This window comes from Plodia interpunctella, chromosome 12 (assembly GCF_027563975.2).
Source record: "Plodia interpunctella isolate USDA-ARS_2022_Savannah chromosome 12, ilPloInte3.2, whole genome shotgun sequence".
Taxonomy (NCBI): domain Eukaryota; kingdom Metazoa; phylum Arthropoda; class Insecta; order Lepidoptera; family Pyralidae; genus Plodia; species Plodia interpunctella.
The window spans coordinates 3,047,913-3,075,881 of record NC_071305.1 but is presented as its reverse complement, the minus strand read 5'-3'; the positions used below and the strand labels follow the sequence as shown (position 1 = coordinate 3,075,881).

The 27,969-nt window shown below is 35.9% G+C and overlaps 1 protein-coding gene across 5 annotated transcripts; it reads right to left on the bottom strand.

Moving 5' to 3' along the window:
- Window positions 1–217: 217 nt before the first annotated feature.
- LOC128674416 (transcriptional regulator ATRX homolog) lies at window positions 218–27,969 on the bottom strand. 5 transcript variants are annotated; one of them, XR_008405160.2, is made up of 30 exons: window positions 24,268–27,283; window positions 23,583–23,665; window positions 22,448–22,632; window positions 21,891–21,997; window positions 21,780–21,811; window positions 21,472–21,666; window positions 20,986–21,088; window positions 20,543–20,635; window positions 20,057–20,197; window positions 19,290–19,406; window positions 18,626–18,792; window positions 17,720–17,883; window positions 17,088–17,225; window positions 16,283–16,458; window positions 15,678–15,799; window positions 15,112–15,235; window positions 14,647–14,715; window positions 13,997–14,129; window positions 12,984–13,158; window positions 12,019–12,131; window positions 11,458–11,566; window positions 10,826–10,997; window positions 10,121–10,333; window positions 8,438–8,588; window positions 7,854–7,984; window positions 7,151–7,174; window positions 5,643–5,724; window positions 5,129–5,247; window positions 4,535–4,773; window positions 218–4,107 (listed from the first exon to the last, which is right to left on the bottom strand). XR_008405160.2 is itself a non-coding variant. In XM_053752926.2 (30 exons), the coding sequence occupies exons 3-29, from the start codon at window positions 22,536–22,538 to the stop codon at window positions 4,588–4,590; spliced, it is 3,447 nt and encodes a 1,148-aa protein (XP_053608901.1). In that variant the 5' UTR covers window positions 22,539–22,632; window positions 23,583–23,665; window positions 27,775–27,969; the 3' UTR covers window positions 218–4,107; window positions 4,579–4,587. The 5 variants fall into 5 exon arrangements, 4 of the variants coding, with proteins under 4 accessions (XP_053608901.1, XP_053608899.1, XP_053608903.1 ...); XM_053752926.2 differs by lacking the exon at window positions 24,268–27,283 and adding an exon at window positions 27,775–27,969 and having other exon boundaries at window positions 4,579–4,773; XM_053752924.2 differs by having other exon boundaries at window positions 4,579–4,773.

Sequence of the window (27,969 nt, the reverse complement as noted above, 5' to 3'; positions counted from 1 at the left end):
TTCCATTGGAGGTTGTGTGGGAGAGGAGTTTGTGTGACAAGGACACAGTTTAAAATTATTTAAGAATCTAGGTCATTGTTTGAAATTGGAAAATCACCTGTGCCAATATGGACTTGTGGAAAAGTTGTTAAGATAAATCATAAGGGTTTAATACCTTGATGGTTATGAGTACTATTGAAATAGTGAGTGGCTTTGGATGTGAATAAAAAAACATATACACATTTCAAAATCATTTATTATACTTTGATTGTACTACAAAATAATAGGAAGATTTCTACAGTTTATATATTACATAAATAATGAAACAATTACAGCAGTCCTCACTTATATAGCGATTCACAATAACTATACTTATAGCCATACTATTGCGTCAGTGGGAGACATAAGGAAGGTGCATGTAAAAACAACTTATACTAACTGAAATACTGTTTGTATTATATATAGAACTAACAACCTTCCCTGTCTTCACCATTTGTCTATTACACTCATAAACTTGTGGAAAATTCTCATTAAAAAACCATACATACAGAAATATTGATTCTATAATGTACCAATATAAACTATAAATAACATAAGCATAATATTCTAAGAATTACAATAAATCAACTTTCTGCTTTTTCTTACAGTAAAATAAACCCATACAAAATGCATTCCTGTCACACTGGTTAGGGATATACGTAATATTTATTCTAAAATTATATTTTACTTCTATAATTGCTGCATCTAAAATTAACGTCACAATGGTGACCAATTAAAAATAAACGTATACAAAAAATTAAGATAGGCAATATCACAACTAAACCACCTGACATAAACAGGCCAAATAAATATGTTTACATTCAATGCTCCGTTATCTCTTGTATAAAAGACAATAAACATTTCTAAGTCAAGATATCTGTAACTTGCATACAACAAAAGTTGAACGATTTTACAATTTTTCTGTTAACTAAATATTCAAAACATAGCCAAGTCATTCTTTACACTCGCACCTGCGTCACAAGTACTCACAATGTTCCTTGTCTAAATCTCCTTGTGAGAATAGATGTCCGTGCTATAATTATTTTGAATATTTTATTTTAATTGGATAGGTATTATGCTATGTGCTTGGTTGATGCAAGCTGTATTGATTAATAAATTTGAACGTCACGGGGAAAAGTATAGATGGAGTTGGAGTTATAATTGGAGTATTTTATACCGTCTAACCAAATATTCATAACCATTTTATGCAGTACAAAAATACTGGTTCTCATAGCATTTTGAACGCTGCAGCCGCGCTGTCATTACAATTTTTCAAATTTTAACAAAGACAAGAATTAGTTTTACTATCTGACTTTAAAATTATAAATCATTACTGTGGTAATGTAAATTATAATAATGATTGATTTTGTAAATGATTCCTTCCTCAAGAAAATTGACGCTCGATAAAACGCTCTGAGAACCACCAAGTGCGATAAAACTGTATGCCTGAAACCTCGTGTCGCTCAAAAGAAATGCGTTTTTTTTTTGTTGCATTTTTTTTTTGACGCGCCGAATAGTTCTTTAGCGAGTAACTAAACGTACATAATTTTCATACAAAAAAATTATATCCATAAAGCATTATTGAAATTCGAACTAAGTAATCAAACTCGCCATATTTACGCCTTTTCAATACATAGGAAAAATTCTTATTAGTATTTATTTTTTAAACCGAACAAATATGCGTCATAAGATTCATTACTTTTATGGCGATTATGTACACGCAAATGATTAAATTTTAAAACGAAATTATGAATATACCAAATGCTAAATTTTAATAAGTTATCAACATTAGTCATTAATGAACTATCAGTGTTTGCACGGGTGTAGGCCATTTGCTTTTCATAAACTCCCGTCTCTCACTTCTTTGCCACATAACATCACTTAATATATAAAATATTTTTTATATTTATGAATATTATATTATATATATTCGCCCATAGTTTCGGTTGCAGTTGGAGAATCTGTTATTCTTAAACTGCAACCAAAACTATGGGTTAGTTTATACCAAGAGTGGACTCCTAATTGCTGTAATGGTTACGATGATAGAAACTATGGTCGATACAACACTAATATTTAGCATTTGGTTTTGATGATCATTAATATTATATAGATTGGTGTTTCTGTTCTACAATAATCATGTAAGTAGACATGTAGTGCAATAGGCTTTTAGAAATAACTGTGTGACATGTCTCACGGTACAATGTTACACAAACGATTGCTACCTACTGACATATAACATACCTTACCACTAAGTTCCTGTACTGAGAGATATATTTTAAAATTAATCTGACACTTGACTTCCAACAGATACTTGATTTTTTGCAGATTTAGTCATTGAATTGTTCACAAGTACATATTAAAACTACCTCATGTGCATGTATATGCAGTGTTCATGATATGTACTTTTTCAATATCATAAATAATATGCAGTAATTGAAACAATATATTATAAACTTAAAATTATCATAATGTGTCAGCAACATTTGGATTAGGCCAACTTTTGTGACATATAGCGAAAACATAAATAAATGCACATCTGTTGGAAGCTATTCATGATTATTCAAGTGCCACATAGAAAGAATGTCTATATACCACGCGTCAAATGAGTTTGAGCACATTTATGTTTGGCCTTTACATATGCCTTGCAATTGATTTTAAAATGTTGGAATGTGAAACGGCTATCTGTCCTTTTCGTGAACCGCGCGAAGTATTAACTTATCATTTGGATCCGATTTCTACACACCGGTATCGGAAACGTTTGCCCACAATGGAAATCGAAACCGTTCTTAGAGCGAGTTCGCAATTGGAGTTTGATCGTCGAAACTTTTTGCAGTGACAGGAAACCAACCAATCAGATCTTCTCGTTACAATGCCAGTCTGTGATTGGTTGGATGCGTTTCACAGTGAAGTTTCGACGATCGATTCCTAATTTAAAATCGACAAACCGACCTCGAATCGAATTGATGCAACGCAGTCGATATTTGCAAGAAATATGTTATGGCCTCAATCTGGCTAACAACGTGACGGCAGGTGCAATTAATATTAAGTTTACGCCCCGGGCTTGCGCTCTCACTATCAACAGAAAAACAAAAGAGAGATTCTTTGATATGTCATCGCAAAATTCTCAAGAATAATATAATAAACCAGAATGAAAGCAAATTCTGAATTTATATGAGAATTTTTTCCAAAGCATAGAAACATAGCGTAAGCTATAGTCACTTTTCCAAACATAACAGCTTGTAAATAACTCGAAATAATTATCGAAATCGTATGAAGATCAAGAGAAGAAGGAAAAGAAGATTGCAAACATTTAAAGATGCTTGGCATTCGCTATAGCCTTATTGATTGACTCGCGTCTATATATCGCAAATCACACAACATTTTAGTTTAGTACGCGTAAGGCGAGAATAACGCGTAATACCAATAGAAAAGCTATATTTAAAAAGCACTGGTTTTCTACGTGGCCGAAGTCAATGGGTATCACTAGTGTTAAATAAACGAGTGAGATTCATGATATGTATGCGGGTATGTCCCATACATTATGTTCTGTTAACGAAATATCTCTCTTTCAATTATTCCGGGAATGTCTATTTTTAAACAATTTCAAAAACTTAATATTATAATTAAGACTTAATCATACAAATTTCGAGAATCTTTAATCATCATTTTATATGTAAATGTATTTATGCTAAAAATGTAAATCAAACAGTTGATCAAAATAATTTATGTGCCACTTGCAATTTAAACGTTATGTGCACTGAATTTGTTAATCCCCTTTTTGGAAATAAGGTAAATTTAAAATATGAGGTGTATCATAATTAACTGTAGCCTTTCGTCCTTTAGCTAGAAAAAAAAAACTATTTTTATAATACTTTTCATCTCAATAAGACCAATCAGGAAAGACATTCCGAGAACAAATTATCACCAAGAGCATTTCGAGTACAAAATGCGCGGGAGTTGCGTGGAGCGTAAGCCCTAGGTAATAATCTACCGAGTTATATCACTCCACATTTGGCCAGGGCCGCGGTACGCCTCGTACGTAGCACCTTGTATCGTTCACTGTACACGTCCTTGCACTATACACGGTACCTGCAATGTAAACATGGATTTATAATTTATTTATTTTTCATAATTGTGTGTGAAAATACCGGGTAGCTGGGTATAGATATTAAATATCATAAATTAGAAAATCGATGAAAAAAAATGTAATCTTTATCTAAATTTCCTCGCTCTCAAATCTTAGCATTTTCATGGATAATTTATAACATTTAGGGCCCATATTTGACCAACTTCTAGATAAATATGCTTGATGTGATTTGCCAGTTATCCAAATCCAACGCTTGTGAAATACAAATTTGAACGCTATCTTCAATATGGTACATAAAGACTATCAGATACTTTATTAACAGCGGTGATATTAATACCAAATATTTTATTAAAAACTATTTCATCATCAACATCTGTCCCCCCCAGACCCTTCCATAAAAAAAAAGAATAGCTGGTTCTATTTACTGACGTCTCGTAATCTCTAGAAATAAAGAAGTGTTGGCTGGCATACACCGCACACAGCTAGTCGGAGTCGAGCGTGACGACGTCGGCGGAGGGCGGCGGACGCGGCGCGCGCGGCTGCAGCGGCGGCCGGCCGCGCCCGCGCTGTCGCTCGCCCACCATGATCTCGCGCGCGCGCTGCTGCTGCAGCGCCATGGCCACCGGGTCCCGGCTGCCCAGCCCGCCCGCGTAGTATTTCGCGCCCATCTTTAACATTCAAACCCAATTATTCAACGGCGTTTTTCATTTCTATTTCTTAAATAACGTAAATAAACACTTTCGGTCGGTATTCGTAATTGATCTCGTTCGAAAACCAATTTAGGATGCCGGATTCGAATCGAAGAGTAGCAACGAAATGTTAACTAAAATCGCCAGTAAACACAAATAAAGAGAAATAAATCACAAAACGAACATACTATCAAATAAATATTTGCGTGCCAACATTAGATTCTAGATTTTGATGGTGGCCAACATTAAATCACAGTGGACAAGACAGTAAATAGTAGTATTGCGTTTAACGAAATTAATAAAATTAATTATGAAAGTTGATGTAAATACGTACACTGTGTTGCTGCTGCAATATCTGCTGCAGCCGCATCTGCTGCTGTTGCTGCTGCTGCCGCTGCCACGGCGGCTCGTAGCCCAGGGCGCTGGACCCGCTCATACTGCCCGACCCCGCGCCTATAAACATTATCGACTTTATATTCATACCTTGGTTGAGATTGTTGATTATGAATTTACAAAAAACAACTCTTTTATATAAACATTTTCCCGGTTTCTTCTGGAGCCCAGGGATCGATTTCCTACTTTTTTCTTCTCCACTTCGTACGGTCTTCGGCGTCCTTCGTAGTCAGAACCTTAGCACGTTCAACCCTCTCTGTGGTAGTGTACCAAATATATGACAACAGGAAGTGGTCAAATTTTAGATACTAAAGACACAAATAAACATGGCAAGTTATATATTAAAAATAAATAAATAACACATACATAGGAAAGAACTCAATTAAGTTACATATAAAATCAATAAGACTTTCACAAACTCTTACAAATAGAGATAACAAAACGCTTCAACTTACCCGCCATCAGAGGATTCATCATTCCCGGATTCATCATGCCAGGCTGCCCGTATTTATAAATTTCACCCATTTTCTGCATCAACTGTCGAAATTTAAAAATTTAATTATTTTTTTTTGCAGATTGTAACAGTGTATATAGTAGTATATAGACGTTTACATAGGATAGGCAGGTTTTTAATCTGTAATGTATGCAGAAATAATATGGATGCTCCTTCGAAAAACTAAAGTTAATATGCCAACTAGAATAAAGATGGTGGCAAAAGAAGTAAGTAGCTCTCGATAGTAGAAAGTGATGCGCCTAAGGAAATGACAAATAAATCATAACACATCACATTCCTAGATTGAAAATGTAGATAAAGAAAAAATAATTTTCATTCACTTCTGGTATCGAGTAAATAACCCGTCCTAACATATCACGCAATAGACTTCGCGTATTATTTATAGGACCTATTATAAAGATATCAGATTCGCCTGGACTTCGTAAAAGTGGGAAATATCGTAAATAAATCTCAAAATAAAGGTAACGCATTGAGCCAGTTTCAGTTACAAATACGAAGTGCGGAATGAAATCAAAAAAAAATGGACCGAATTCATCGCGGGTCGCCTCATTCTGTTCACACGCGAGATTTGTGAATGAGACGTGTAGAACTTTTATTGATATAATGAATGAAGAATGAATATAAGAATTAATGAAGCAGAGGTGGTGTAATGGTTAAGAGGCCAGAGTGCTATATGAGTTTGTATACCAATCTGACATATATAATAGTTTTCATAGACTTGCTTCCTGTGAAGGAAAACATCGTGAGGAAACCTGCACACTGGTGGACAGTTTAGTTCACTAGTGTATATGCGACTACCTGCCCCTAGATGGCGGGGTACGTAGTCGTAAAAGTCATGTCAGATGCCTTTAGGCGACTTGAATAAAATCTGACACCAGTGTTAACAATAACACACTCGACATGATGATGATTGATATAATTTTATAAATGCGTTACGGCGTGTGGTTTTGCGCCGGAATAGTGCCATATAAGCGACTAAGTAAAACATAGTCTTGGCAGGTGATAGGCAATAATAGCAATCACAATGGGGATTAAAGTCAGGCAGGCGGCCGGTTATAAAATCACAGCCGAACTTTTGAAACTGTGAGGTTATTTTTACGCTGCACCGTGCTGCGCTGCATCTCAAACCAGGAATCTAGATAAACTATGTGTAAAATTAAAAGACAAGATATATTTTATATGGGCTCTCTAATTTTACTACTCTTACCACCGTGTGAAAAAGTAAGTGCGAAAAAGACCACATGATTCGTGCTCCAAGTCTATAACTTCTACAATATCTAGCTAAATATTGAGCTAGTGAATATCATCGCAAGCGCATGTACAGATTATAAATTTGCCATCCAAGATGCAGGCCATGCTTTAAAATAATAGTGAGTATACAAGTATGTATGGCGTAAAAAGAAACAAAACGGGCACTATTATTATATTCAAGATCGACATATAACTTACGCCATAATCATATCCACCGAACATCTGGACAAATAAATATGTTATTTAGCTAATTGTCCATTTTTTCATTTAAAAAAGTAGTAAAATCAAACGCGAGATTTCTCATGTATTTAAGCAATGCAAACAAAAAAATCGCACGGCACATATAAAAATGACTTGATCCGAGTAATGTGTAATAAGATTAATATTTGAGATATTTTAAATAAATAATTAATAAATTAAAACAAAATAATAATAAAAACACATAAAAGTAAGCAGATGAATGAATGAAAGTTTTTTTTTTACTAGCCTATGGAAGTGTCCCACTGCTGGGCAAAGGTATTTTAGTAGTGTTCGTATCATGGGAATTTTCGTTTATGTATGATAGTAGCAGGCGGCGTGTGGTTCCGCCCTAGAATATGACACCATATATTCCCGTGGATGTCGTACGAGGCGACTAAGGGACGCATAGACTTGGCAGGAGGCAGATCTTATGCAATAACTCTAACGTCAGGCAGGCATTTGTAATACCGCAATTGAACATTCAAATGTTTGTGTGATTTATAATCGGATACTATTCGAATATTATAGAGAAAAGATCTTTATTATTTTTGTTTTTGATGAAATTTGATACAGAGACAGACGAAACCTTCAGGAGTAACATATGTTAATTTATATTATGTGCGAGCAAGCCGGGCTGGGCCGCTAGTGCACTAGTGCTCACCCCCGGGTTGGCGTTGTAGATGTGCGGCAACATGTCGCGGATCTGCTGGTCGCTCATGTTGGGCATGTCCTTGCGCAGCATCGCCGCCAGCGCCGCGTACGCCAGCTGCTGCTGCTGCAGGATGCCGGACACTGCGGTGCGGGACAATATCGTTTTATATAAAAGATCCATCGTTAATGAATGGAACAGGACCACTTATTCTAGGTTCTATTCGCATGTGATTTTGTTTTTCTGCCTTTGATTAAGTTAGTATGTATGTACATACAATAAATAAAAGTTTTTTTATTACGAAATGTACATATAAATGTACATTTCGTAATAAAAAACTTTTTTTACCTAGGCCACTATAAAATAACAGCCAGTTCATGGTTCATTCTTTTTTCAAGATCAATTTATTTATATAAACTTAATTTAAAAGTTCTAATAGATTAGATTGTATTAGCATTCGAAAATAATTATTTTTGTGATTAAAATTTATCAAAATTAACAGTATACTGAAATGTTTAACACCAAAATAAAAAACGTTTTCTCCTGGAATGCCCATTAATTTTATCATTGGTATTAGTATGAAACGTTATACTGACTCATGCCGGGCCAGGCCATAGGCGCGGGCGCAGGCGGAGGCCTATTCTTTTCGTTCTCGAAGTCCTCCCACGCCGCCTTGCGTTCCTCTTCCGATAGAGTCTCTTCTTCCTTGTTCTCCAGCAACGAGTCATGCTCGTGATACTTGTAGATCTAGGGGGGAATAATAAATAATATTTTTTTTAATAAAAAATATGTCTTCTGTTTACAAGTGTTAATATACAGGGTGATTTTTTATCCAGTGTCCAAATTTATGTATTATATTCTTTGTCGAAAAAAATAAGACGCGTATTTTTTCGTTATGTACCTCTCCATACAAAAAAATCGAAATAAAGCGTGCTAAAGTTATCCCAAAAGTGTTTATAGTTGACACCGCGCGCCATAAACACGGTAGGTAAGATCACGCGCTTTCAATCGCCCCGCCTCTCGTGGGCATTGACCCCTTCCATTTTCATTGACAAAATACAGATTTTCCGTAATTGCTGTGTACATAAGTTGCAAATTTTCCCTTCATACTTTCCAGGCTTAGGACCGTCAAATTGCAAAAGGCTTTTAATTACATACTTATTGGATTCCAATAAAATTACCAATAAGAATAGGTACGAGTAAAAACAAAAAAAAAAACCACGTGCAATCAGGCGTATTTAAAACATTTGAATCAACTTATGTACAAAATTAAAAATCAACTAATTAAAAGTTCACTAAAATTAACTTACGTGTAGTTACGAGGGCACCTACACTATCAGTCACAATACTTCAGGACCTGTTCGAAATGTAAACCGTCTATTTCTAAGCAGATCCTGGCTCTTTTTCTTAAATTACCTTTTAACATATTAAGCACTAAAGTGTCTCTTTTCACTGTGTAAAATGTACGCACTATTTGTGTTTTTAACATATCGAGGCTTTGGGCCTCTTCAACGTAAACAAGTCTTTTCACTTCACCCCACAAATAAAAGTCTAAGGGCGTAAGGTCTGGTGACCGAGGTGGCCATGCGACGGGCCAATGCCGATCTGCCATCTCCTCTCCTGCAGTAAACTGGCCATGATCCAAGAGCCTTTGGTTATCTCGCAAAATTGTTCTACGGTGAGGAACTGCTGGTTCCAGTATGCCCGTAGCGCGAATTCGAGGAATACTTTTGGCCTTATACATCCTCTGGCTGCTAAACTTTCACCACTCAAAATGTAGCACCGCACCATTTCGTAGTACTCACGGTTCCAGTACATTGTAGAAAATTAAAAATACGAACAAGTTCCTATCGCGAATCACGAAATGAGCCGATTACGTAAGAGCGCACGCGTACGTCACGGGAGCTAGGCGACTGGTGGCGCGGCGTTTGCGCAGAGGTTTCAAAGCCGCCGCCGGCACCCCCGTCCACCCCTTCCCTCCCCCGTTACTACAATTGCCTTCCCTTTCGGTGGGGCGCGGCCGGCGCATGAGTACTGTTTACTCGGGTGTCCATATTGAAAGGATACTCGGTACAAGAAAATTATTTCTAATTTGAAATTTTTCATACTGTTTTTTTTTTTCAAATAATCAATGTATTAATGGTACTTAATACCTAGAAAAAATTTGGACACTGGATAAAAAATCACCCTGTATATGCCTTCGACGAATTTACATACGTACAAAAGCATAGAAAAATGTTAAAAAGTTGAAGCAGACACGTATAAAGATATTATGTAACCTGCGGCTCATGCTCCCGCAGCATCTCCGCGAAGAGACGGTCGCGCGGCAGCGGCGGCGTGGGGCGCGGCGCGGGCGCGCGCGGCTCGAACGTGTAGAGCTCGGCGAGGTCGTTCTCCGCGTAGTGCCGGTCGATCTGCTGCTCGTCGATCACGCGCTTGCTGATCGCCTGCTTCGTCACCTGCCGCTCGTAGATCTTCTCCTCCATCGTGCCCTGGACAATGTTGCCTTTATCGTTTCACCGCGTCGGTATATTGTAACGCTTCTTGTTGGTTACACGTTTTGCTACATGAGCGATTAGCTAGCTAGGCAAATTGCTCATTACACTTTTCGCTTTGTTGGACGTTTTGCTACTTAGACTTTCTGATCGCGAGGAACTTATTCTGATTTGAATATAGAGATGAACCCGGTGTTTCCAATTTGTGCATAGCAACAACGATAGATGAAAACTGTTGACGTTTACCAAGAAGTAGAAATTAAAAAAAATAAATTGTTGTCTTTGATCTGCTTGCCGCTTGAATCGTATTCGCTCTAACCAACTATTATATCTATACTTCTGAAATACATCAAAGTGTCTATAATTTTAAAATCATGTGTTAAATTCAAATTTCATTATAGATGGTAAAATATTTTAAAAAATATCCATTCATAAATTTACGCAAAACCTTGAAACAAATACAAGATTCGTCGCTCACAATAAACTCACCATAGCCAAAAACCGATAAATATAGCACGGTTTCTTCTGTCCGAAGCGATAGACGCGGAATATGCTCTGCACGTCGTGCGAGGGATTCCAGGAGACATCGAAGATGACGACGCGGTTGGCGGCCACCAGGTTGATGCCCAGCCCGCCCGCGCGCGTCGAGATCAGGAACAGTCTGCGTGCACGACACGTCACATTCTCACATTCATCGCTACCACATTGTGAAGAGGAAACATTTCTATATTTTTTTATATTGAACTAGATTTTGACAGCGTTCATTTTCCGGGATGAAAGGTATATGTCCTCCTTCACACTTCAAACTACATGTATGCAAAATTTCAAGAAGATTTGCTAAGTAAATAATGCGTAAAGAAGTAACAAACTTACTTTCGCGTTTATAAGTTAAAATTAGGACAAACTTAAACTACTGGTCTAGTTTTGATGAAATTTGGCACAGAGATTATTTATTTTATTATTTCTTCCAGATGGTTTCACTAAACAGATGATCAGTCAATGCTAACGGTAACTCGTTAAATCTACCTATACAGTCAACTGCATATAAAGCCCAATTTAATTGTAAATTCGTCGCTATTACACCCGGTCGACTGTACAAATGAATTAGTATTATGACTGACCTAGCCCTGGGGTTGTCCTCTCGGTTGAAGTTCTTGCACCAGATGGATCTGTTCTCGCACGAGGTCGACCCGTCCAGTCTGAAGTAGTCCACGCCCGGGGACCACGAGCCTGCATACATGTCATTTTTATAGTACCACTAGCCTATGTCACTCTTCTACTATTTCCACGTAAAAATCAGCTTAACCCATGAATTGAAAGAAGAACCAAAATCGAACAGGCTATAATATATATTTTTATAATCACGTGAAAAAATATGGATGGCCTGTAGCACAAATAGCGTGTGGCGAAATACCAAGTCTCAATAAGCTTTTAAATGTCTTCCATTCCACAAAACCATCCATTTCATTCCATTCCATTGTTAAGGTACAATGGAATCCGAACCGAAACATCCCCAATCTTATAAAATAACATTACTTCTACATAGGAAATACTTTACTATAGAAATGCAAATTCGACTGCTTAAAAAATCCGGCAGAAACTGTATTTTAAGATTAAAACTGGCAGAAAAATAGCAAGAAGGGTGAACATTCACTTAGACACGAATAAAAATGTACACTAACCTACGTGGCCACCTAGTTTCTCATCAACGCGACCCTCTTGCGTCGCCTCGTCCACTTTGCCAAGGAAATGTTCTATAAGATCTAGTGAGTACAGAGATTGTGAGAACACCAACCTGAAATAACAACAAAATAAAGACAAAGACAAAGATTATTTATTTGCAATAATATGAGTTTACATTTTTTTACAATGCACATAGATGAAAAGAAAAACTTAATCCTACATGTTTCACAGTCCACGGGTATGCATATTTAAATGGAGAGCATGCTATCATCCCACAAAACAAAATCGAATAAATAAAAGTAACTAAATTAATTACATTTTTATCTGAGTCTAACATTTTAAAAAATCATTCAAATTATAATAACATTCATCTTAAGGACCTGAGGTGCTTTTAAAATAAATTTAAATTCTGATTTATATAATTTAACATTGATCTTTAAGTTGTTGTGGATTTTTGTTATAAATTTTAGGTGCCATACATACAATACTTTCTATATTCAAAAACCATATCCGTAGATTGCTGTCATAATCATCCACTCATTATAATTGTTTTATTTTATATGCCTTTACAGTTTTGTTTCTTGCTTGCTATTTTTTAAATCAACCATTTGATTTATCTAGATTATGTATTTTTTTATTTATGCTCCAAATTTTTTGTCCCCACATTGTAACTATATACTTAAGTACTCATCTCCAATTTGTTTATATATTGTTTACTTGTCGTCACTTAAGTTAATCATGCTGAGTGCACTTGTTTTTGGTTTTGCAACTGGCTATGTTTCTATTGTTTGTTTTTATATTAACTTTTGTTGTAAAACTGTTTTGTGTACCTAATAAATAAATAAATAAATAAATACTTTTACTGAGTAATGCCGTTTTTAAATAAATAAATGTAACATAACCAAACATAATTTAAGAACTTTTTCGTATACGGCCAACATAACAATGTATTAGTTGCACTCACAGTTTGTCCCCTATAGCTTCACACTGCCGCAGTATATCAAACAGCAGTATCAGCTTGGAGGAGTTCCTCATGTCCTCGAGCTCGTCTTCAGTCACCATGTCGATCCACCACTCCGTTGGGTTGGAATACTTCTGTTCCACCACTTCGGCCGGCTTCTCTTCCTCTTCTAATTCCACTGTAATATTATATTGTATTAGTTACATATTTTGGAAATAGAAAAGTTAATATGACTATGTTTTAACAGCAGGGTTTAGTGATGAAAGGTAGAAAGTAAGCCAGTTTTTTAAGATTTGATTATAGAATAATATTTTGTAATTCATTCACATAGTAGAAACATGATGATCAAATGTCACTTCAATTGATCGAAGCTTGTTGTGGATGTATTGTATAAGAAAGTTAAATTCATTATTGCAAGTTTAATTCATTTAGGGGCAATATTGCAAGTATTGATCAATTTTATTTATATTAACATTTAGTGTTTCATTTTCTCATAGTATAATTAACGCTTTTTGACTCCAACATTTGTGACGTCATTCGTGCCTACTGTCATACAATCGCCATATATTTTTTGTTTTTAACAGATGAAAGAAAGTATCTGATTTGACTTGAATCTACCCTATTCTTAAAAGGCATAAAGTCATAATAAAGTAAAAAAAATGAAGGCATAATAAAGTTATAAAAGTCCCACATATTTTTTGTTTTTGTTACATGGAAAAAAAAGCATCTGATTTTACTCGATGGCAACTACCCTATTGTATATGTTGAAGGAATTTATTCTAAGACATATCTTTATTATTTCTTCTAATTTCTATATAGCAACTACCTTTGTAGCACCAGTGCAGCACTATCTAAATTGATTTGTTATACATGTCACACATGCTTTTTAACTTATTTTTTAAAATGGATGAAATGAATTGATTCGGCCGAACTGGCACGGTCTCGATAGCTCAGTGGTCGAGAGCCCCTTATCTCATTATTATTTAAAAAAATAAAGAAATAAGTGCAGCACTGACCTGGGTTGGCGCGAGTGCCGCGCCGCGAACCCTTCCCGGCGGACTTCTTCTTCTTGCCCTTCTTGTGGCTGCGGCTGCGGCTGTCCTCCGACCCCGACTCCGACGAGGCCGTCGACTCCTCCGACGACGACTCCTAGGGAATCATCATCATCATCATCATCATCATCATCAACCCACATTTGCTAATTGACGTCTTTGAAAAAATGAACGCGGTGAAGTTTGTTGCGTCACTTCATCCGCCGTAGACTTAATTTTAAGTACATTTTTGACGTCTATGTGCCGGATAAACAAAATCAACATAAATTTCGCCGAATTGTAGCAGTTTCATCGGAGGCGGATCAACCTAACATTACAATATGTCTAATAGAGTAGAAAATAGATGGGGCCGCTGTGCCCTTTTGGCTTTCAGCACTGGCGTTTATTAACCAATCTTGACCATTATAGTTGGTAATGTAACGAAAAAAACTTAATTCGTTACTGGCAGTCGTGTTTACTGACAGTCCTAATCTGATTTCTTTATACTATTAGTACTATCTGGCAATAGGTACCATATGAAATTTTACATTAACCCCGATACTACGATTCTGACAATATATAACTGGTTACATTTATATTGTCAGACCATGATAAGAGATATAAGGTCAACTCACATCGGGCGTAGAGTCATCATCAATGAAGTCCGCTAGAGAGCCTTCTGAATCTTCTTCCTCCTTATCCCTCTGTAACAAAAAAAAGTAAAATCTATAAAAGTCAATATCGTATTTGGCATAAGATTTCATAACTGTAAGACATAAATAATCACTGGCCAAAAACCATATGATATAACTACTTTTAAACTTCCTCGTTGCATGTTATTTAATATATATCCTGTTATTTAGTATATAACCAGATGATATATCTGCCATCTCGACTCAGAAAAATTTGACGTCTATTTCGTACATTACACACTAAGGCCAAATAATCTGAAAGTAAAATCAAATAAATCACGTCCTTATAATTTTAATCTTATCACGTCTTTACGGTGTAGACAATGCCAGGAAAAGTCGAAGGCCACATTTAGCTGTATGGCCCAAATTGACAAAAGCGAAACAGTATATATTTTTGAATTGTCGTACCTTTTTCTGCTGCATGATTTCATACCGCTCAGAATTATATTTTAACACGAGCGGGTGCGTCCAAATCCTCTGTAGAGACTGGAAGTCGGGGAACAGGAATCCTGAGGACTTTCCCGGTTGAGGCCTGGGAAACATTACAACAATATAATTTATCAATAATATAAATGACGGTACGTGAAACAAATATTCTTTGTATGTCGCCATAACAACTGTGGATGCAATAAAATGTTGCGTGTCCACGAGTGACTTGACAAAAGATAATACAAAATATTCATCGAGAGCAGCTACCCCTTCAAGACATCTCTAGATACGCCCATGTACCTACACTATTTATAACCGGTCATGATTTACCCTGACCCACTTAGTCCCTAAACAGACTGCGCACTCAAGTGGGCCAGACAAACAGTTTGACCAGGTGGAGTAAGTAAGTGGACAAGTAAAACTAGGAAAGTAGACACTATGCTCCAACGTTCAAAAGCTGAGGAAGGAACAGGGAACATGCTCTGATGAGTGAGAGACAGGTGTGATTTTAAGATATGCTATCGACACGCAAAAAGAACACTAACCGTCTGGAGTAGTTGTCCAAGTAATGCTGGTACAGTTTGATCTGGAGCTCGGTGAGGGTGATGAACAACACATACTCGTGTTTTGGAGGCAGGAATGGCGCCAGCACCCCGTAGTCTCTTCTCTGGAAAGTTCAAATATTTTTGTTAAGAAAATCGTGACTTACAATTAATCTGTATTGTAGTACGTTAATTTTATGAATGATTCGATTCTTTCGCGAAATTATATCGAAAAGAAGTCGAAGCGCTCTGAGAACTACTCATGCGGTAATTTCTGCGCAGGAATGAAGCACGGTGAATTTTCGAGCATTTTAACCGCTATAATTACCGTCCTTCAAAATAAAGAAAGAACCTTTCTAAAATCTTAAAAATCAAATATTGATAAAAATTTACACTAGGTGTCTCCAACACAGATTCACTGGAAGATTTAACTTGACTTCATGGGATAACTCTTCAATTTACTGTAATTTGTATTTCTATTTTATTATGTGCAATAAAGTTATTTCAAACAAACAGTAGTAAAAAGATTCTTGTGTTTATTGAAATTTGAAGGGCAAAGACGACGATCGCAACGGTCAACAATGAAGCGAAGCAAGGCAAGCGGTTACCTGCACGGCGCCGTCCAGCATCTTGTGCAGCACGTGCGAGCGCCGCTTCATGACGCGGATGTCGTGTTCCGTGGAGTCCGTGTACTGTCCGTTGGTGATGGGGTTCACGAACCGGTTCAGGTACTCGTTGTACTTGCCCAGCAGGTTCGGCTTCACGAACTGCACCATGCAGTAGTCTGCCACAGTTTACGATGGTCTCATTAAGCAAACGTTTTGGGTTACAGAAAAAAATCTTCAAGGCTTCTTGTCCAACTGTCAAAATCAAATACTGTTAAGTTTTTTTTTTTATAAAATTTTTTGTTTATGAAATAAACATTATCCACAAAACCAAAGTAAGCATATCTTTCTTCCCAAATTTCATGATAGTCAATGGAAACTATTCTATAAAGTTTCTTTTGATTTTAAGTTTTTGATTCTTTATTGATAGATAGCTAATAGAGATTGTAGACCTTAGTAATATATATGATATAAATTTTTTTCTCATAAAAAAATTTTTTTCTTTAAAAAAAAAGTTCTTGACAAGACAGTTAACTGATTATATAAGAGGTCAGTTTCACCGTTTGTGATCTAAACATTAACTTAAGCTGTAATCCGAAAACCACAATAAATACATTCTAAACTGTTCCGTGACTTTTTAAGACATAAAAATGCTTAACACGCTGACCAAAAAACCCAAACATATAAAAGTGTAACGTTCACATTCTCCAAGGTTATATAACACAATGGCAGAAAAGGATTACGAGGGCCGACCCTACTCGACGTGGGAGAAGTCAACGATGATGACGATGAAGAAGAAGAAGCTCACATTCTTTGAGGTTGTTCTGCAGCGGCGTGCCGGTGAGCACGATGCGGCGCAGCGTCTGCACGCGGTTCATGGACTGCGACAGGCTCGTCTTCTCGTTCTTCAGCAGGTGGCCCTCGTCGCACACCACCAGGTCCGGACCTGGGAATACATTGAGGTTTCACTATCTCTCGTGTATAAAATGCGACGTTATACTTTGATTTGAATGTAGGTGACGTAAAATTTGATTTTATGATAATAATGCCTTTGCAAATATTTTACAAGTCTAATTATATATATTCAACAACGGTTGTGTAAATATGTAATACTAGCATCACGTCCTAGCTTCGCTCGGATAAAAATATAATGAATAATGCACCTAAATCTTCCTCAGGAATTACAATATCAATATATTTGGTTTATCATATGTAAGGAAATGATGACAATATTTTTGAGCATATTAAACAAAGGTGTAATACATTTAAGAGTATTCCCGGTTTCTTCCTCAGTCGATGAGCATCGGAGCACAGGATTCGCTACAAGGCTAACGACATAGCAATGACAGCAATAAAAGTCGTCTCACATTATATAACATAACCATAATGACTCGAAAGAAGAAAATATTTTTTTTTTAAATATATTTATTTTTATCGTACCAGGATCTACAAGGCTCTCCTGGAAGTTGCGCAGCATCTTCTTCTTGAACTTCTTGGCGTTGTCGGCCGACAGGTTGCGGAACATCTCGTACCCCAACACGCAGACCCCGCCGTGCTTGAACCACTGCTGCAGTTGGAACGCACGCTCCGAGTTCTGTTTGAACCTGTTATACATTCATTCATACATACAGGGTGATTTTTTTATACATTGGCATTATGCTCAGTTGATGGTACTGAACAACTTTTCGTATAGAAGCAACTTGAAATCGTGAAAAAAATCTTCTTTCCACAACTTAGATATTTAATTTGTATAGAACAGCAATTTTTTTTTCGCGATTTCGGAGTTATTCCCTTACTAATAGTTGTTCATAATCATGGACTGAGCTTGTAGACAAAATATTGCCAATGTATAAAAAGTCACCTGTATACACAAGACGAAAATGAGTCCGCTTCTTAACTAGATGTTCGGGTGATCGACTGAAAATTGGAGGAGTTACGTAACGGACGTAATAAAAAAAATGTTACAAAACTAAGGCGATAGAATAATAATCATAATAGACTGCAAGATCATTCTATTGTAACGATAACAAATAGCCTTGCGCAACAGAATAAATAATTAAATATCAGAATAGATTCAGAAAAAAAAACGTCCAAAATTACAATCTTTCTTCTTCATGATAATCTTACAGATGTATAGATTAGAATATACTTAGGTGCACGTCCCGAATTCGCTCGGGTAAAATATAATAAATTACACACCTAAACATTCCTCAGGAATCACACTAGCTATTAGTGAAAACCGCATGAAAATCCGTGCAATAGTTATTGAGTTTATTGCGAACAGACAGACAGACGCGGCAGGGGTCTTGGTTTATGATATGTAAGGATATCAAAATGGTTTATTACCTGGATAGCTCATATACGTCAACTTCGTACTCAGTCTCGGCATGTTTGAGCCACATATTGAATTCGTTCACCCAATTCAGGACGGTTGACAGTGGGCACACCACCAACACTCTGTTCACGCCAGTCAGAGAGCCGTGAGTCAGCAATGTGTGCGTTAGGGACACCACCTGAAATCATTATCATCATATAGTGTTTCTTTTTAATATATAAGGACAAATCACACAGATTGAACTAACCCCGTGTTATGGGATACTAACTCAACGATAGTATACTCGTATTTTATAAAAAATACACATATAGATAAACATCTAAGACCCGGGCCAATCAGAAAAAGATCATTTTCTATTATGACCCGATCGGGGTGCTTGCCTAAAGTGCAAGTGACTTTACCACTGCGCCACCGAGGTCGACAGTGTGTGTTATCGTACACTAGACAGTGTGTTATTGTACACTTGTGTCAGATTTTATTCAAGTCGACTAAAGGTATCTGACTTTTACGACTACCTATCACCATCTAGTGGCGGGTAGTCGCGTATACACTAATGAAATAAACTGTCCACCAATGTGCAGGTTTCCTGTCCTGTCGATTTAGAATATGCTTTCTGTAATGGTAGGTTAAATTTGAAAAATAAAATAAATAAATTTGACCGAATCAGTAATTTACCTGGAGTGTTTTGCCCAAGCCCATGCAATGCGCGAGAATGCATCCAGAGCCCTTGTCCTTCTTGATACGCTTCACGCTCTCGAAACACGCGTTCCACATGAACTTTATCCCGTTCGCCTGGGTAACAACAATTAGCGGTTATAGTGACAGTAACAGCAGATAAACCTATCCAAATTCATTGCAAACTCGCCGCTATTACCACGCTATAGAGGTTCATGCAGAGTAACTTGATGTGCTGTTGTCTGTATATTAATTATTTATACAACTTTTTGTTCCAAGTATAAACAAAATAAATCCCAAATAAGTGGTAGAAGGCGTGGACGAAGAAAAATATTGTTACAACTGAAAAGATACTTATACAAATGGCGAACTTAATGATTAAAGCATTCTCTGCCTGATAAATATTAGGATATAATTATGAACATTAATGTTGGTTTTTAAAGAGTTATGGAGCGAAATTAAAGCAGGGTATGCAATGATCACAATATATGTCACGAGTTTTGACACACTTGAAATCGATAAGTACCTTATGATATTTTATCCAAGTTTTATTTTACCACATTTATTTGTGATCAATGTGTATACCACTATTCCCAATTCAAATTACAAATCTCTATACCAATAATTCTTGTGGCAAACCACAGACGAACATGGCGAAACTATTAAGATCATTTATACCGCAATGCTACCGCCCGGCAAGATGTTTCATTGAAAGTGAGCTTTAAAAGAGTTCCTTGTTTACTTTGTAACCGTAAAAGGCGTCTAACCTGATGCGGTTTCAGTTTCTTGACCAGTCCCCTGTCGACTTCTATCAGAGGCTCCTTGGTTTCAGGGTCGAAATCCAGCACCACCTTCTCCAACACCACCTCGTCCGGTTTCCCAGATTCGTCGAACTCCAAATTGTTATACTGCAGTGGAAAACAATTATTAGTACAAAGATATTAGAAGAAAAATTAAAAACTAAAAAATTAAGTTGAACTTAAATTTTATTTATTTATGTATTAGCTGCGCCCCGGGGCTTCGCTCTCGTGGGAATTTTGGAATAAAAAGTACCCTATGTGTTTTTCCAGGTTATTTTCTACCCGTGTATCAAATTTAATAACAATCGGTCCAGTAGATAATGCGTAAAGAGGTAACAAACTTACTTTCGCATTTATATTAGTTGGGATTTTTTAGTTCAGATCGCAACTACACTGACTGTTTTGAAGTAATACATTTTTCTGACGATAATATAAAATAATGAGAACCCTTACCATTTTCTGCCTCTCGGCAATACGAGCAATCCTCTCCTTTTCTTGTCTCGCCGCTTTCTTTGTAGCTTCTTCCAACTGGTTTTTGCCCATTACCTGACGAAAAAAACATAAGTATAAATAAAATTTATGACTATTTTTAAAAGGTTAACCATAACCTCGCGGATGTCTACGAGGCAACTAAGGTATATAAATGCTGATAGGCCACGACAGCACTCCCAAAGAGGGTTGACGTCAATCAGGCGACTGGTTTAACCAGAGCCGAATCATTTTATATTTCAAACTAGCATTGTTGTGTTTTAGAGGCAGTGTAAATAAGGTACTATTTACGATACGGTACTAAAGTAGGCAACGCGCGTTTGACACCCCTAGTGCTGCAGGATATAGGCTGCGGTAACCACTCACCATCCGACGGGCCGCGTGCCTGCTATTATAAAAGACGTTACCTTGCGGATGTTCTTCCTGCCGTGTTTGTTTCGACCCTCGTTCTCCGTGTCGGAGCCCGAGCCGTCGCTGTCCACCTGCTTGATGCGGCGACGTTTCTTTTTACTGTCCAATATTAATAACCTTTTTAAAAGAAGTCATTTCATTTCAAATTTAACTATTATTTATTTAAATTCTATTCTTATGGTTGGAAGGGCTTCCTTCTCGTTTAAATGGCTGGTGATGATTTATTTAAAACGGTTCATTCCCATTGACTTACACCGTCGTTTGTATCTTCCTCCCAATGAGTAATACTGTTACTCAGTGGCACTCTGTATTCACGTTCAGTAATTCTTACGAAGATTAAAATGAAACAAGTATAAGGATTAAAGATGGGCACGAAAATGAAGTTATCTTTATGTTAATGTAACTATTTGTCAGCGAAAACTTGTAATTGGCCATATCTCTTTTTGATGTATTGTTGTGGGTTAAGGTAAAGTGTAACTCACCCGCCATCGGAGGAGCCGACCGACGCATCGCTATCAACGACCTTCTTTCTCTTACTCTTCTTAACCGGCTCAGAACTCTCCGCTTCAGAATCCTCAAAATCGCTAATTTTGACCTTAGCATTTTTCTTACGAGACGAACCGGCTTCCGAATCGGACGATATCGCATTGGCTTTGCGGTTGCGCTTAGATTTCAGGCTGCAACATTTTTTAATTATACATACACACAATACAAATAATTTTCCAATATTGTCATTGAGATTATTACAGTATTAATTAGTTAAGTATATGAACTAAGAAGAACTACGTACTTTTCATCTGACTCTTCTTTAGTTGCCTCCCCCTGTGAAACCATTGTAAAGTTAGAAAGAGAAAGCATCGAAAACACGCTCAAAGAGATGAATCTATGAAAAAAATCTTACCCCAGATTCATTTTTAGAACTAGAAGAGTCACTTTCTACCAGTAAATCTGCCTTTGACAAGTCGTCAATGCCTCCATTCAGTGGTGCCATAGTTACTGTTGATAGATCTGTCAAAGAAAATTAAATAATAATTCATAAGACCCATATTTGTTAATTATAAAGAGACCAAAGATTCTGTCAATGGGTACGCGGGTAGAGTCATCCTGGAATAGCATAATGGGATGGGATAAAGTGCTAGACTTTATCCCCACTTTCCCACGGGAGCTACCTAGGCCGCAGTAAGCAATAAAAATGTGTTTATATTCCTTGAAGATTAATAGGAGGAAGATGGAAAAGGTCTGTGTCCGCAAACGGATGTAGAAAGGGATGCAATGATGTAGATGATATTTATTCCTTCCTCGGGGAAATGGGTGAATACTAGATTGACTTCTGTGGGTGAAATGGTCCCAGCACTCACGACAAATAATAATCTCATATCATTTTAAAATAAACGTCTCACAAGAACCTCGAAGGACAGCACGTGTATAACTTAAGAGACAACATAATATTCATTGTACCTTCACCACCTTCGCTCTCCGCCCCCGACGCCGCATCTGAGCTCGACTCAGCTTTGAGCATGACCTCGGAACTGATGAGTGACTTGGACATTTTCTTCTTGCGCCTGGGAGCCCTGGACGACTTCGTCTCGGACGACGTTGATCGCCGTCGTCGGGCTTTATTCAGGGTTTTGAGATTCGTTAGCCTGGAATTGATATGCTAAGATACTTTCCTATTCACAGAAATTTGAATAATAATAGGGAAGATTACAAATTTTTATTTTGATGACTATTCGAAATTTCAATCAAATCAAATCAGAAACACCAATGAAAAAATTACTGAAATAATGACAACACTTTCAAAGACAAAATCTCAGATTTTAGGACTCGTCCAAAAACGATTGAGCCTGAATTCGCTCTTCTTAGCGGAAAAATCTATCTAATACTAGCTGATGCTCGCAACTTCGTTCGCATGGCCCAAAAATTTTTGGTAAGGTAAAAATATGTAACAATACATATACATACAGAAGATGCTCATCAGAATTAAAAACTATATTTCCTATAGTTTAGCTGAACTATTATGACTCTTCTTCAGGTGTTCCAGATCTTCGATTTTTATATCTCAGCAGAAAATGCTCATCAGGCTGAACAACTTTTGTAAAAGCGTCATATCTATATTTCCTATAGTTTAGCTGGACCATCATTGTTCTCCATCTGGTGTTCTAGTTTTCAAAATCTTTTATACTCTATAGGTTGCCCGGGCTTAATAGCTATATGCCAAAAAAAGTTTCATTCGAATCCAGATACAAACAGACATACAGATTTTTTTTTATTCTTACTCTATTACTATGACTCTATCGCCTAATTTTGTTTTTATGTAAATATATTCAATGTACAGATTTTTTTTCTACTATTTTATTATATGTATTGACCGTTAGTTCATGCAAAATGTGTATGGCTTAGCCACTTTAATTTTCAGTTATATGAAATTAAAAAGTACCTAGCAACTAGTAACCCAAACTATACACCGCAAATCATGCATGAATAAAGTGTTAAATAAGAACATAAACATTTTACTTCTGTTAGGAATACTTTTCCCATTATTTATTTTTGTAGCATTCCAGATATGCCCTTAAATCCCGAATACAATATTTACCCATTAATATCTTTGTCAGTGTCCAAGAAGTCTGATTTTTGACTGCTACCACTGCGTGTGCTATTTGTCCTTGAACGCCCAATCTGTAATTATTTTGAAGTCTTTTATTCTCTACAACTCAGACGTGTATATCATATACCTATTAGCTGAGATATACATGCAAGTAGCCTAAATTTGCTACATGCTGGCTTTGATATGCCTCTTGCATATGTATACAGTGACAGTAACTGGTATGCAAATTTGCAAGCTTCTGGCATGTATATCTAAATCCTAATTCACATTTTCATTAGCACTTGACACTGGGCACATATCAAATCGTGGCTAATCAAAAAAAGGCTGAACGGTCCTTCGTCTAAATCCTACATATTGAAAAACCTATTGAAGAAATTGTTTATGTAATTATTTACGATTTTTATAACGTGAACAAATGAAACCAGAAATATTTCCAATGCACATTTAATGACACTAAATAAATTCTTACATTGAAGGAGTCAGTAGTACTTAATACTAAAGAAATATTTAACTTTTTTTCTAGCCTAAAAACTATACAGATCCTTACAAATGCATCTGGGGAATATAGCGAAAATGTACTTTCATTGTACAGATATTGCCTTAAAATTTGTCAAAACATAAACATGTTAACGAATTATGAAATTAAAAGTAAACCAAATTATTATAACCTAACCTTGCTTCTACTGGAATTAGACTGTTTGTCTGAGGCATCATCAGTACAATCTTGAGTTCCGGATTCAGATCCTGATTTATCCTTTTCACTACTCTTCTTTTCAGTTGAGGAAGACCTTCGTACTGAGCTACTTTCATTTTTTAAACCGTTTTCATTTGAATCAGTTTCATTATGTTTATTTTTATCATCATTATCCTCACCAAAGATTTTGTTTTCAGTGGATGGAGACTTTGGTATTGATTCATTTTTACCTTCATTTGAATCAGTTAAAGGGGATGTTTCTTTTTGTTTATTCTTACTGTTATCATTATCCTGTTCAGAGCTCTTCTGGTCAATGGATTGAGACTTTGGTAATAACTCATTTTTCTCAAGTGTTCTTTCATTTGAATCAGATAAAGGAGATGTATCTTTTTGTCTATTTATGTCAACTTCTTCATCATCTGATGATGAAGTAGCTAACTTTCTGCAATGGTGTTTAGACCGACATTTCTTCTTTTCTTTATCAGGAGAAATCCCTTCAAGTAAAGAATCTTTAATTTCTTTCAAAACACTGCGTAACTGTTCATCCTCTGTTTCAGAACTTGATGAATAAGTAAGTAGCATTTTCTTAGCATGCATACTTTCCATAATATGCTTCCTTTTAGATCTTGGTGTTGTGCCCTGACTGTCTCTTCTCCTTTTATCTGCTGGGGTTTTTGGACTGTCATCAGATGAATTTAACAAAGCAGATTTAACTTCATCCGTATTATTTGATTTCAATTGATCCTTTGATTTATCATTATCATGATTTTCTTTTTCACCTTCGTTTGTATCTGCATTATTAATAAGAGATCCAGATCTTGTATTTGTTGGGGATTTCTCATTTATATCTTTCATTGTAACATCACCTACAGTATTATCAGACTCCGAACTGGATAATAGAGCATTTTTTGTTTTCTTAGAAATCTCATCTAGATTTTCAGCAAGGTGATTATAACTATTTTCATTAGGTTTATCATCTTCTTTCTTTGGTGTGTTTTCGTTTTCAGAGTCTGACTCTTGTAGCAATGAACTTTTTACTCTGTCTGTGTCATCTGATTTTTCCTGAGCACCATCATGAGAGTCAGAGTCATTTAATAAAGCATTTTTAACTTTATTTATGCTACAATCACTTTCTATGGGTTTATTTTTTTTTTCACATACAACTGAACCAAACTGTGTAACTCTATTCAGATTATGTTTTTCTAAAAATAATTCTGTTAATTTTGGCAACCTATTTACATTGATATTAAACATTTTAGGTCTGAAAGCTTTAACTTCCTTTCTTTTTTCCATCCAATATTTGTTATCTAGCCTTTCATTCTGTGATTTTTTGTCGTCCCTTCTCTGCTGCTCTATTTGATTTGTTTTGGGTGATACCATTTTATTTTGTTCTTGTTCTTTATTAATAGTTTTCTCAACTACTTTTTCTAATACAGAAGGCTTAAGTAATTTGCTTATACTAACACACTTAATTAAAGGTATCGCATCTGAAGCTGCACTTTTTACTTCACTTGTATTTTCTTTTGAATCAGAATGTGATTCATTTATTTTATTATTTTCTTCACTGTCACTTTTTTCAGTAACATTACCATCTAAAGTTTCATTTTTTTTATTTTTTGTACTACTTTCAGTTTTTGATTTTTGGGACTCATCAGAACTGTCATCATCTATAACTCTCATTTTCTTTGAGTTATGCTTCACATCTTTATCAGTTTTAACATCATCATCACTTAATACAATATTATCTAAAATTTGAATATCATTGTTACTTTTTTTTTGTTTGAAATTCAATTTGATAGACTCCCTATCAGAATCATCTTCTAATTTTGCCACTCGTTTCCTTTTCAACTTTCCATGAGATCCTGAGGATGTATGTTGTTCAGACTTTTCATGCTTGTTATTATCATCAGAATCACTATCAGACTTTTCATTTTTCTTTACTTTTGCATCTGATTTTGGAGATAAATTATCTGATAATTTACTTTTACTGTCATTATCTAATGGAACATTTTCTGTTTTCCTTTCAGATTCTTCATTTAAAACTAAGCTATCCACTTTTTTCTTACTTCTTTTTGCTTTGTATACTTTGGGGTTGTTAGATTCTTCCTTTTTATGATCATCTGAGCTATCAACTTTTTTCTTACTTCTTTTTGCTTTGTATACTTTTGATGGTTCAGATTTTTCATCTTTACCTTCTTTTGTATCAGCCACAACTCCATCTCCTTCAAAATTATTCAGTTCTTTACTTTTAACTTCTCCTTCAAAATCAGATTCTTCCTTTTTCTCACTTTTGGTCATATCCTTGTAATTTAAATCAGTTTGTTTTTGAAGTTTATTTTTCTTCATTCGTAACCGATACAACTTGCAATCATACAAAACAGGGTATTTTTTAAGTAAAGCAGAAGGCATGCTTCGAGCCACAACCTTGACAGACATAAAATGTTTCAAAGGAATATTTTTGGCAATTCTCAATTTTATTGATTCATACTCAAAATACTCATACTTTTTATCATGTACTCTTGGTGAAATAACATTCTCCTGTGATAATTTTTTCCCGCCACAGGATTGGGCTTGCTCTATCGATGTCAATACGTTTTTAACACCAACTTCAACATTCTGCAGAGATTTTTTAGAGAGTTCACAAATCAGAAGAACCTTTTTGGCGGCCTTTTGAATTGCGTGAGAATTTCTCAGTCTTTCCTTGCGAATATTTTTATTCTTCATTGTTTCCGAGCGAATACGTAAATTAGATCCCAGTTTACATAGATATTCCACAGCATCATTGAGCACTTCGTAAACCGGGTTGTTGCTCGCGGCCGCCATTTCCTTTTTGTAAAGATATATACACTGCAGTTGTGCAACAAGAAATTTCTTATGTATACATCAAAAACCATGAACAAATAGGCACAAATTTTTCAATATTATAAACGAAAATTACGAAAATGTGACAAAACCACTAACGCAAGGAAGAGAACAAAAATGAAAAAAACCATAGACAAAAAACATTCCTTTTCATGAATAATCTGCTACCCGAGTAAAAATAAGTTGTCGTTTGGAATATAACAAAATAGGAAATATAACAAAATTTACAAGAAGCAATCGATACATTATATGTAGCTTCCAAGAAAATCAATATATGTTAAGTAGATTTTATAGCCTCGTAGTTTAAACCTTATGTAGGTAACTATGTTATAAAATCACGACTTGAGTTAATAGAAATGGAACGTAGTCCAGCGCTATCTTTTTAACTTGGCTGGATTATACTTACATACAAATGTATAGCAAAATAGCGGCAAATAGGTATATACACTAACTATATACCTATGACGACTATGTATGCATAATTTTACGGAATGTGTTATCATAATAATATTAAACGATGGCATTTACTATTATATTTATGAATTAACTAAATTTTCCACTAAGAATCCTGTCGTCAACAGGAATAAAAAAACATTCGAGGTACCACCAATTTTTTGTACTTACCTTTCATGTAAATGGCTGAACTAGCGTTTTAGGGTATCCTCTTTATTCAAGTAGAACTAGCATCAGTTCAAATTCATTATCACATCTAATCTCATGAATAAAATGTTAATTCATACACATTGTTCCACTTCAATACCGAAAATTCGGCGAAATAAGCTAGGTAGGTAAACTATCCAAAACAGTCGTGAAAAAGGA